The sequence below is a fragment of the Leptidea sinapis genome, chromosome 15 (genome assembly GCF_905404315.1).
Source record: "Leptidea sinapis chromosome 15, ilLepSina1.1, whole genome shotgun sequence".
NCBI lineage: Eukaryota > Metazoa > Arthropoda > Insecta > Lepidoptera > Pieridae > Leptidea > Leptidea sinapis.
Window position 1 is genome coordinate 12,840,954 of NC_066279.1, and position 12,711 is coordinate 12,853,664.

At 33.0% G+C, this 12,711-nt stretch overlaps 2 protein-coding genes across 8 annotated transcripts in view; one reads left to right on the forward strand and one right to left on the reverse strand.

Moving 5' to 3' along the window:
* The window catches only part of LOC126968306 (zinc finger protein 883-like), an 87,459-nt gene extending 84,096 nt beyond the window's left edge, over positions 1–3,363 (reverse strand). For 4 of the 6 annotated variants that reach the window (XM_050813231.1, XM_050813232.1, XM_050813224.1 and 1 more), the window contains exons 1-3: positions 3,202–3,324; positions 2,655–2,775; positions 1,216–1,344 (exon numbers count right to left, since the gene is read on the reverse strand). In XM_050813231.1, coding sequence (XP_050669188.1) covers positions 1,216–1,344; positions 2,655–2,721 — 196 coding nt within the window. In that variant the 5' untranslated portion in view covers positions 2,722–2,775; positions 3,202–3,324. Of the gene's footprint in view, positions 1–1,215; positions 1,345–2,654; positions 2,776–3,197; positions 3,325–3,344 lie in introns of those variants that run through there. The other 2 variants (XM_050813227.1, XM_050813226.1) reach the window with 2 other exon arrangements.
* A 937-nt stretch (positions 3,364–4,300) lies between these two features.
* LOC126968300 (methionine--tRNA ligase, cytoplasmic) overlaps positions 4,301–12,711 on the forward strand; it is a 40,724-nt gene continuing 32,313 nt past the window's right edge. For both annotated transcript variants that reach the window (XM_050813212.1, XM_050813213.1), the window contains exons 1-4: positions 4,301–4,486; positions 8,574–8,694; positions 10,277–10,430; positions 11,659–11,802. In XM_050813212.1, coding sequence (XP_050669169.1) covers positions 4,384–4,486; positions 8,574–8,694; positions 10,277–10,430; positions 11,659–11,802 — 522 coding nt within the window. In that variant the 5' untranslated portion in view covers positions 4,301–4,383. The remainder of the gene's footprint in view (positions 4,487–8,573; positions 8,695–10,276; positions 10,431–11,658; positions 11,803–12,711) is intronic.

Here is a 12,711-nt window from a genome sequence, read left to right on the forward strand (position 1 = left end):
AGGTACATAATAGGTGTTTATTTATATTAATCTGATTTTTTTTTAATTTTAATTGAAAATTGAAGCTTTATAGAATCATTTATGGATGTCATGGCAACCTCCACTTGCAGCCATTTTTTTTTAGCCAGAACTGGCAACCATGGATTATCGTAAACAGTTAATACTCGTACTAGTTCAATTGTTCCATTTTTTTAAACAAATTGTGTTTCATAATTGGGACGTAGTTTCTGAAAAACTTTCCAAGCCATGTGTGTATTCCATACATGTGGGTTGGGCTACTAAGTCATGATGTCATTTAAAGAGTGATCACGTGACCAGTTTTGTGTTCTTAACTCAATTTCGGCATAATTGTGGTTTGGAAGGTTTTTCTGGAATTACGTCCAATTATTGTATTGGGGCAAGCAAGGCTTTTGAACTTATTTCACTGCCACTGCTGCATATCAAAGTATTCTGATCAATGAACAAAGCAAACTAGTCTAGTTGTATCTCATGCATAATTGGACGTAATTCCAGAAAAACGTTCCAAACCACAATCATGTCGAAATTGAGTTATGAACAAAAAACTGGTCACGTGATTCATATTAACGGACTGACAAAAAGTTGCAGTTACAGTGACAGAAGCACTGTTTAAATGATATCATGATTTAGTCAAGCCACATGTATGCAATACACTAATATTTATTAAACTTTAAACACGAATTCCTTTAAATGTGATGTTTGTAGCTTGGAACGTTTTTTAGCAACTACATCGAATTGTTTAGTCATTATAACACTAGAAATAAGGGATTGCTTGTAACTAACTCTAGTAGGCTTCATAAGATACATAATAGCTTTAAGGGTAAATGTATACACTTCTATAATAAAGTCCCAGCCACTGTTCAGGCATTATTTATAAATAAATTTAAATGTTTTATAAAAAATGGCTCTGTCGTAAATCCTATTACTCCACTGCTGAATATCTAAATGATTGGGCAGCCTGGGACTAGATTGTGATTATTTTATAGCGATAGAAATGATGGTACAATATTGTATATTTTTATTGAAAAGAGCACAAAAAAAGAATGCTGTGAGAGTTTCTTGCGCCGCTTCTTATCTCTCAGAGCGCCATTTGTTTCCGAAGCGGTAGTAGTATCTAGTAGTTATTAGAAATGACATCAAAAAGAATTCTAAAGGAATCAATTTTGAGAAAATAAAAGCCTTGTATGCCTTTATTACCCGGTAGCTCATGCTCTAACTCATCTATCTCCTCTTTGTATTCTTGTTTGATGAACAGACAATTTTGCATGTTGTCTGCCTTCCCATGCTGGTTCACATTACTTTGATTCTCTGGCAGATTGAATGATTCTGCAATTAAAATTCAAGTTAAATATAATTTTACACTTATCCATATTGGATTCATGTTGTCATGATCTTCGTTGTATAGCCGAGTGGTTAGCAATCCTACCTACTAAGCTGGAGGTCCCGGGTTCGAATCCCGGTAGGTGCAAGCATTTATATGATGAATTTTGATGTTTGTTTCCAAGTCATGGATGTTTATATGTATGTTATGTGTATGTATATATGTATTTATGTATGTTTAAGTAAGTATATTGTATTAAATATATTGTTGTCTTGTAACCCATAACACAGGCTATATGCTTAATTTGGGGCAAGATAATTTGTGTAAAGGTATGTCAATAATATTATTATAAAAATCATTATATGATTTTTAGGAGGTATGGCGGAACGGAATAGAATACCTGTTCCTATGTGGTCTCATTATAATTAGAATAATACTTCAGTAACTATCCAAAAAAGCTTTTGTTAGGATAAAACAACTCTTCAATGCTAGGATACTTACCTATTATATTGAAGATATCAGAAATAATAATGATTCCAAGTTATCTTGAGTCTTCCTATAGAAAAATAAACCTACATACCTATTACCTGCCCTATCGAAATAGTTCAATCCTACCATATCCCTCCATATCAAATTGGATTCAGTACTGGCCATTCAACCATTGAATAATAAACATGCATTCCATAAAGTTCATCATCTAAGCATTAAATAAAAAGACAATTTCCAACTATAATTCCTATTCAACCTGGAAAATATAAAAACCTATAAAAGCTGGAATACCCAAATGCTCTGTAATGTGTTTCACATTCTTTCCTATCTATATAAAACAAAGTCATGTTAGTTACACCATTTACAATTCAAGAATGGCTTGACCAATTTTCATCATGCTTGATTATTTAGATTCCTATTAGTCCGGAATAGGATAATAAGTATTCAAATATCGAATAAAATATAATTAGTTACAGCAGGTATACCAGAGGCAAGCAACATTTTTTTTGTGCCACATTCAGTGATAAGACCCCCATATTTTACAGTGATGAAAACTCTTATACTGCTTCCCTGAACCTACAAAACTGGGAAGCTTCAAAACTAACAATGGTGCATAAGGGATAGTGCCAATATGAATAAAGAATAGGAATAATTAATTTAAATTGATTTTTATACATATGCATTGTCACTTAACTTTAAAAATCTTGAATTGCTACACTAGTTGGAGACTGTATCATGGGATCAAATAAAGAATGATATTTGATATTGATGATTGCCAATACTACTTTGAGATACTCTAAAAATAACATACAGTTTCTAATTTTACCTGGTATTTCCTGATCAGTTTCTTCAGGTTCCCTTTTAATTTCCACATAAATATACTGATTGTCCATCTTGAATATGATTATATCAATTTAGATACAATGTATTTACTGTTTATCAGGAGCCTTGAAATGGAAATGATAAAAAGTTGATGACAGAACTATGGTAGATTTTTTATGTATATACAATATACAGATTACAGATATTCCTCATTATAAATCCAAAGTAAACTTTAACAAATTACATCATTCATAATATTAACAATATTATTATTAAAACGAGTATATATCAACTATCAATGTATTATGATAATATTAAGTTTGGGAGTCCCTGTCCTAAGGACAAAGGTTTAAAAAAATATATAGTTTTTACAACTCTAGAAACAGAATCTGTGCAGTGGCAATATGGAACACTTACACTATCTCAATAGAGTAAGTGTTCTGTGAACACTATACACTTGAAATCTCGTTACTTTAGAGTAATATAGTGTTATGTGCTAAAATGATCCTGGAGAGATGGGTATCGTATCGTGCAAGTAGGTACTTACTTACTTATTCAGGAGTTCAATTTAAACTTTAAATGACTAAAAAAAATAAGAATATTCACAAAATACGTATTATAATATGTACGGCACAGAACACTATTATCTGGGACTTGGGAGTTTATCAGATAACTGTATAGTGTTTCTATTTACTTGTTTAGCAAAGAGGATGTAAGTCCTACTTAATAAGAGGCGGGATTTGTAACAATAATTGAAATTGAAAATTAGGGGGCATTGAGATGGCGCAGATGGGGCGTGGGTAGATTTAAAAATATAGTCTAAAAAGGCAAAAAAATACACGAAAATACCCTAGAAAAAAACATATTCTCAAAGTGGGCGGTGAGTAAAATAAGTTTGAGAAACTATGGCCTAGTGGATCTCTGTTTTTTTTTTACAAGATTATAGCCGTCATCTGTCAATCTATCAAATACTGTGCGTTTCATACAATCGAGTGAATCGCTTTTTTCTTAGAGAGTTGCGCTAGGCTGCTGTTTAGTAACTAGTCAATGAGAGGGTAAAATGTAGGGTAAAAGTAAGAGGCGGGACTCGATAGAGTAATTCCATCACTTCTGTGGGCTATGGCTAAGTAAAAATTGAAACTTAATTTGGTATTAATTATTTATTATTATTAATTTGACGTAATTTTGAAATAATAATTAATGCGAAGTAATATGCCGGCGAAGTATAATCCAGCTAAGTTTTAAAGCGAACAGTTGCATAAAATGTAGTAGATTTCGGTTATCTCCGTCTTTAACAGGATTATTGCCGTAATCTGTCAATCTATCAATGACTGCACGCTTCATACAATCGAGTGAATCACTTTTTTCATAGAGAGTTTCACTAGGCTGAAACCAACTACTAAATTTCAGTAGCACCAGGGCCTCACTCCCCGTGGAGGTAGGTAGGGTGTAGTTACCGAAATCGTAAGTAAGTGCGGCGGCAGAGTAATCAGTAAGGTAAAAGTGTTGTGTCAGTAAGCAACTGCCGGTGCCAATAATAGTGGTCACGATAGATGATTGATGTAAAATGTTAAGATACCAGGCCATAAACTTCAAAAAAAAAAATGACGTAAAATATTTTGCGAATTGCGATTTGCGAGTGACGTTTACAATAACACTACGATACGAGGTTATATTTTGCGGATGTAATTTATTATTTTTTTCGGTAAATACATACTTTATAGTGAATAAAAATGAAGATTTTCACTAACGATAACAATACGGCTACTCTTAAATTGCTCGTTGCAGCAAATCTAGCTGATAAAAAGATAGAACTAAAGAAAGCTTCTTTCGAAGGTAAGTTAAATGAAGAAATGCTCACAAAAACATCTCTTTCGTTAAATTTTAATAAATTTTTAAGTTTTTTATGTTGCAGTTGGAAATTGGTTTATTTCTTAATTTTAATATTTATATTGCATCATTATAATTTATAACCAATTTTTTTTATACATTTCAAAGCAACAACATTAATTAACACTCCAGAATTTTGAATAAAAATATTTAAATATAAATTCAGTAGCCTGAAAGGATTTAATAAGATATAATAAGTTGATCAAAGTTAAGGTACAGAAAAAAAGGTTTTTACAGATTTTAACTTTGTAGGTACTTAGATTTTTACACAGAATTTGTGTATACATTACTTATCGCTATCTAATTATTTTTTTATAGAAAAGAAGGACCAACAAACGTACAAACACCTGGTGTTGATTGATCACTGCCACCCACATTCTTAGTTAGATATTAGACATAAAAAGGCATAAAAGGCATTTATTTTCTCAAAATTGATTCCTTTAGAATTCTTTTTGATGTCATTTCTTATACTACTAGATACTACTACCGCTTCGGAAACAAATGGCGCTCTGAGAGAGAAGAAGCGGCGCAAGAAACTCTCCCAGCATTCTTTTTTCTGCGCTCTTTTCAATAAAAATATACAATATTGTACAGTCGCTATAAAATAATCACAATCTAGTCCCAGGCTGTCCGATCATTTAGATATTCAGCAGTGGAGTAATAGGATTTACGACAGAGCCATTTCTTTATAAAACATTTAAATTTATTTATAGATAATGCCTGAACAGTGGCTGGGACTTTATTGTAGAAGTGTATACATTTACCCTTAAAGCTATTATGTATCTTATGAAGCCTACTAGAATTAGTTACAAGCAATCCCTTATTTCTAGTGTTACAATAATGAAAATCACTATTAAGAGCAAAAAGGTGACGATTTTTGTGAACATATATTAAATTTTCATAAATGTACTGACAATAAACAGTCATAATATTTATTTCTTTAAATTTTTCTTTGAGAGACTGTCTATAAACAGTAGAACAGCTCTCTTTTGCAGTGCAAACACTATATCAATGTCAGCAGCATGACCCCATAGTAATATACCGTACGTCATGATGCTGTGAAAATAACTAAAGTACACTAATCTAGCAACATTCGTGTACTCTCTAATCTTTCTAACTGCATATGCCGCAGAGCTGAGTCTATCTGCTAGATGGGTAATATGTGGACCCCACTGAAGCTTTTTATCTAACGTGATACCCAAGAAGACCGTGGTGTCCACAAGTTCCAATCTCTGGTCATTTATAAGTACGTTGGTTTGTACCTCCGCTGTGTTTGGTGTAATGAACCGTAAACACTTTGTTTTTTTACTGTTTAAGTGCAGATTATTCGTCTCAAACCAACATACTATCTTTGAGAGTGCATTGCTTACCTCGTCATCAATATCCGCACGTCGCTTTACTTTAAAAATAAGTGAAGTATCATCAGCAAACAATACAATCTCATGGCTATCATCTACCACAAACGGTAGATCGTTTATATATATATAAGAAACAAGAAAGGACCGAGAATAGAACCCTGTGGAACACCTATTCCCACAGGTTTACCCGAAGACCATTTGCCATTTACATCGACTATCTGAACTCTTTCGCTTAAATATGATTTTAACAGATTTAGGGCTCTATTTTTCACTCCATAATGCTTTAGTTTTAGGAGTCAAGTTTCATGGTGGACGCAGTCAAATGCTTTTGACAAATCACAAAAAATGCCCAATGCATCCTGTGACTCTTCCCAGGCGTCAAAGATGTGCTCAATGAGTCTAGTACCCGCATTAATTGTTGATAAGCCCCTAGTGAAACCAAACTGATTTTTGTTCATTAATTTACAACAATGCATTTGTAGCTGTTGAAGCAAAAGTTTTTCAAAAATTTTACTAAAAACAGGCAGCACTGAAATAGGTCTGAAATTAGCAGGGTCAAAAGAACTGCCCGATTTAAACAAAGGTATAACTTTGCTGTATTTCATGAGGTCAGGGAACACACCCTCATCTATGCATTCATTAAATATTATTGCTAATTCAGGTGCTATAATGTCAAGTATGTATTTAACAATATTAGTCGAATGGCCCCATAGGTCTTTTGTATTTTGTATTTTGACAATTTTGCTGATTTGCGCTTTAACAGTATATCAGATCCAGAATATCTGAGTTTGAAGCATAGTTAAAGTTCATTGTATATCATTTTCGAACTGGTGCTCTCTGCCTCAAAATATCAGGGTAAAATCAATTTGATTTAGGGGCTTATTTCTCAGAAGAATTAACATTTAACTTACTGTGAAAAATTATCTTAATAGTAAAAAGTAAGTATTTTATGTATAAAGCAAACAAGTAGGAAAAGTAACAATAAAGTTCAGTAATATCTAATAGGTGGGCATTTCCTAATACTAACTCCTTTCCAACACAATAATAATATGGGAAAAAGTGCGTAGTCTCAACTAGTCACAAACCACTAGAACAATAAAGAAGACATCAGAGCAGAAAGAATGTTAACAGAACCAGATAGCGAGTCACAGACTGAATAAAGATATCTCTTTTATGCTTGAGTAAATATACTTTTAGTCTTGGATACACAGTTCTCATTGAGAATTTTAGAAGATTTCAATTCAGTTACCATATTCTCTGCTCCCTTTTAGACAATTTAATTCAGTTGATGAGGCTGTAAAACAACTTCTGTTAATCTGGTGTCAGGTAAAGGAATGGTTTTGTTAATGCAATTGCTTTGGCAGAAGTGAACCATGTTGGGGACCTAGGGTTCATCATCAACCACTAGTTATGTTTAACTCCCATATTAATGCAATTTTGTGTTACACAACTCCATTAAATTATTATGTGGAGAACTTTGGAATACTGAATGGTTGTTTGGAGACTTTTCAGAAGAGGTTTCTCTGGCATTTATCATAAAGCTGTAATCTATTAAAAATAATCTCTTATGAAAATGTTTTGTTTGACAGTATGTTTCTCTTCAAATTAGTAAATAATCTTAGTGATTCTTCTCATTTGCTATACAAACTTTTACACTTCCCGACCTCAGAATGCCTCTTGTTTTTTCATCTATTTTGCCTTTCATCTTTGTTATATTTTCTTCCTTTTCCAATGGATTTTATCCTACTGTATTTTTTTTTATTTAAAAAATTATTGTGTCTAGTGTATGTCCCAATTTGCTAACTAGTAGTGCCAAACACGGGAGTTCCGCCTAACTCGTCTCTTACCTACTAATTCCAACTCTCTGGTGGTAGGTGACATGGGCGTCTAATAGGCTATATATTCCTGACTAGATAATTTTTGACTTCCTAAGAGTTCTGTTGCCGAAGAGCTGGTAATTATTTGGATGTGTACAAAGCAAAAGATCCAGTTAGGATATCGAGTCAAGTCAGGGAAACTGTTATGTGAAACAAACAAATGGGACAGATAATATTTGCCGATTGAACGCCATGAACGGAAGGCAATGAGACACCTCTACATTATCACTATAGTAGACAAAAGTCTGAAAAGGAAGGATGTGTTCTAGGAAGATAGTTGAGACACTGGTCTCTTCGTCTTAACGTCATACTCACCCAACTCATCCACTTATCTTGAGACTGATTTCAGATCAAACTAAAAAAAATGTTCGTACCAGGGGTATATTAACTATGCTGTGTGACTAGATCTAGACACCTGCGTATCTGTATGTAATAACTAAATTTTTGTTGTGAAATAAGTTTAAGTTGGAATGGATTCCCCAGCGATAAGCATTACTGTGCCCTTCCTAGTATTTGACAGGTGGCCCGAGCGAGAATGCTCAGAGAGAGATTCTTAGAATCTAGCAGAGCTGTTACCCTGTTGGGGTAAAATGTTTTAAGGATCTCTGTCATATTGTGGTGATGGGCCCAGAACTTGTATGAGAACTGTAGTCTTGGCAATGTGACTCTCCAGCTTCGAAAAGCTGTAACTCGCCTCTTACAACACTATTGGGCTTGGGACTTCCATATTATTTTTACGATCCGGGTAAGCATAGGGCTATTATAGTATATGTATAATCCAATTATTGTTACTTACAGACAATTTTGCAGCACCAAAATCGCTTCCCATCCTGCAAGTTGATGAATTGACATTCTTCTCAAGTAATGCGGCTACACAGTACTTATTTCCTGTAGTTGGGTTGAGTGAGACTCGACAATGGTAATTATGCTGTTATTATTGATTATAGTAAAATGTATGTTTGTAATGATCATCCTTTTTCACCTAATCATAGGAGTAGGACACTCAGCATCTATTTACGCCTCAATCTGTTTTCCCACACAATAATACAACTATCAATTAAGTATGAGAAGTGGAAATACTTATCTGATGGTGAGTGATACACACTACAATGCAATCGGATATATGATAGGTATATAACTTTTTTATGGAAGAGGAAAAATCAGAGATAAGGTCACCTAATGGCTAGTGCCTCCATTTTTAAATATATTATTACATTGCCATACATGGACACCGAAAAGAACAATGATAAATGAACGGAATTTGTTTTAGAAACCGGTAGCAATATGGTAAAAAAGTCGAGTATTCAAAGTTAGTCGGTGCAGACATAATATTCTGATCAAGCTTTAGAGATGTACAAAAAAAATAAATACATCCCTGAAAACAAATACGGATACCCATTACAATGCTTTTGCTGACTATAGCAAGTCATTTGATTCCTTAGCCCATATGTGACATTTGGCACGGCATAAAAACCATGGCGTCGAAAAGTCAAAGTCAAAAAATCTTTATTCACTATAAAACTTTATAAGTTATTTAGTGCAAGTCAGGATGAAGTACAAAAGTTACAATAGCATTCAAATGAGTATAACAATATTCATTAACAAAATTTAGAACATTAATTCCAGCTGTCTTTATCATTCAAATAATCTTTCACATTATAATAGGCCTTAGATGTTAATTTATTTTTTACGATACATTTAAATTTTTTAATAGGTAATATTTTAAGTAATTTCATATGGGAGTTTATTATAAAATATAACACAATCCACTTTAAAAGATTTAGCAATTTTACGGAGCCTAGTAGATGGAATTGCAAGTTTATGTTTGTTTCGAGTATAGACACTGTGGACATCACTATTCTTTTTAAATTGGCTTATATTTTTATGAGCGTGTAAGAGGTTCTCGTATATGTACTGGCAGTGTACTGTCATAATATTTATTTCACTAAACTTTTCTCTCAATGAATCCCTTGAACGCATTTTATAGACTGCTCGAATTGAAAAAACTGCTCGACTGACTGACTGCTCGAATCGAAAACATTACATATGATTATTAAGAAAGGTATACAGCAACAGCTTAGCTAAGTTAAATTAAATTAGAATTATTGAAACTATAATTCGCAGTCCGGAGAGGTGTCCGCCAGGGTAACCACTGGCCCCAAATCTTTTCACATTGCACTGGAGGATTTGTTCTAGAAACTGGACTGGAATTACCTAGGGGTCACTATAGACGGTGAAAGGCTTCGCTACTTGAGATTCTCGTATGATTTAATGTTCACAGCAAACTACAACAAAATAATGACAAATAGGACAAAAATACCTATTCCAGTCGAAGGTATTTGTATTGTTCTTATGACTTATTACTAGCTCTGCGCAGTCCACAGACATACTGTAACTATTTTATCATTGATATTTGATGTGCTGGATTTATTAAATATAAATAATAAGCAATTTTAATAAATTGCGATTTTGTATTAATTTGCGAAATATGTAATTTTCAGTCTGCAAATACAGGAATGGGAAGCAACAAGGTTGCAACCTACTATAGCAAATGTGTTGTCGAGTAAAACTGTACCGGTCGACTTAAAGCAAGTCTTGCAGACGTTACTACAAACGATTGATTCAATGTTGGCTAAGCATAAATATATTTTAGGGGTAAGTGTTATTTTTACGTCTAAAGATCTGTGTCTATGTTTAATATAAGAGTGCCTAGATGCCCACGTAAACCTGTGAACTTATTTGAAAAACCTTCTCGCAGAACTATTTTGGGGATCAATTCACCTGTGTCGCGATTATGCAAAATTATAAACGATTATAAATGCTTAGACCCATTCAGTGATTCGTTGCCAAGGTTTCGCAAAAACGTAAATAATTTATGAGTATTCTTGATTTGTTTAATATGTTTATCTTGACTTGTTTAGTAGATTTTGTTAATTACTTAATTTCATTAGAATAGAATGGTTGTTTTATAACTTATACTTATTTTATGTAACTATTTCACACATAATTTAGCATGCGGTATTCACCTTAAAAGGTGGTCCATTAAGTAATAAGACCCTTGTAAATTAGCATAATAATTATAAATGTATTATTGTAATTACCACTGGTGAATCTAAATAAATAAATAAAAAAATAAAAATAAAAAATGAACATTTTAATGGCATATTTCTTACATTAGGGGCAAATAGGCTAGTGGCGTTCAGGAAATGTGTCTTGTGTCTTGAAGTTACTTAAGTTGTACTATTTTCTTTAACGCGAGTCTTACACATTCAATTATATTACAATTTAAAGAATTAAAACTCTTGCACTTATATACAGCTATATTTGATATATTTTTTTTTCGTAAAAGTTACTTATTTTTACTATTCCGAGGCTGTAACCTTTACGCAAAAAACCTAATGTAATAATACAGTTACAATTATTCTACAAGTTGGAGACTCCTTTGCACAGGAAGCCAGCTAGATTTGGGTACCACAACGGCGCCTATTTCTGCCGTGAAGCAGTAATGTGTAAACATTACTGTGTTTCGGTCTGAAGAGCGCCGTAGCCAGTGAAATTACTGGCAAATGAGACTTAACATCTTATGTCTCAAGGTGAAGAGCGCAATTGTAGTGCATCTCAGAATTTATGGGTTTTTCAAGAATCCTGAGCGGCACTGCATTGTAATGTCTCGTCCTTTATTTTCATAAAAAAAAAACTCGGACAGCGACCAGTCTCGGCCGGCGTACGGCGTGGCAATCAATAGTTTTGCCTCCCCAAGATTCTCTAGTATGTAGTTAAAGTACTGTTCTATTACTGTATTGTGCCAGAGGTTCCTTGAGACTTTCTTTTTCTATGAAAAAAATTCCAAAATACATTTATCAAAATATTTTTTTTACTACAGGATAAGCTTTCAGCTGCAGATATTTCAATATGGAGCACATTATATCCATTGAATTATAATGAAGAGCTGAGGAACAGTTACATGTCTGAATATTTGAATATAAAACGATGGACTGGTGAATTAAATAATGCCAAAGCTTTTACAGTAAGTGAAATGTGTCAACCCTATTTTTTATATACTTCTCAAAAGTAAACGAGTGCTGGTGGTACGGTATTGAACGCATTTTTGTTTCAATATTAACACGAGGAACAAACATAAACATGTTTTGCCTACTATTCGGTTTAATCGAGTTAGTAAGTCTTTTAATGGGCGACGTATATGCTTTTACAACATGATTCCAGAAAATGTACAAAACAATTGTGTTACAAAATTTAAATGAATTGTTAAAAATGTTTGTGTGAAAGGTTTTCTTAATGATACCACAGACTGGGAATGGAGCGAACTCCCTCAGGTTATTTAATAATAAATTTTATTGTATGATACTCCATATTACATTATATTGTTATTAAATTTAAAAAAATAAGCCCGCTAAGTTTCTTTCGCCCGTTCTACTCAGGTATGAGCAGGTGGTAGTTTTTTTGATGTTCAATAAGTTAAAAGATATGTTAGGGTTTAAAAATAAATTAATGAATAATTGTTGCAGCAGTGTACTCACGGCTTTATAATACTTACAAATTGCGAGTGACGGTCTGCGCATGCGCATTGCGCCGCTCGATCGCGTAATTCACTAAAGTTCTTGTATTATTGTATTCAATAGATTGTTTCTTTAGTTGATATTCATTAGTGTAGTGTAGGTAACGTAGTTATTTATGAATGTTCTTTAGATTATAATTTGTATAGTTATTTCTTTTTAAGTGTTTCATCTAGTGTTTGTTTACTGTTTTTTTCCACATTACTTTGTTAATATTTATAGTGAAACAAGAAAAGTAATCGATATATTATGGATATTTTTATATTCTCACGGCTCACATATTATATAGTAATTAGAATATATTATTTTCTTTATAAGTGAATATAGTAATATTCTTCTGAGAAATAAAGTTCTTAAATCGT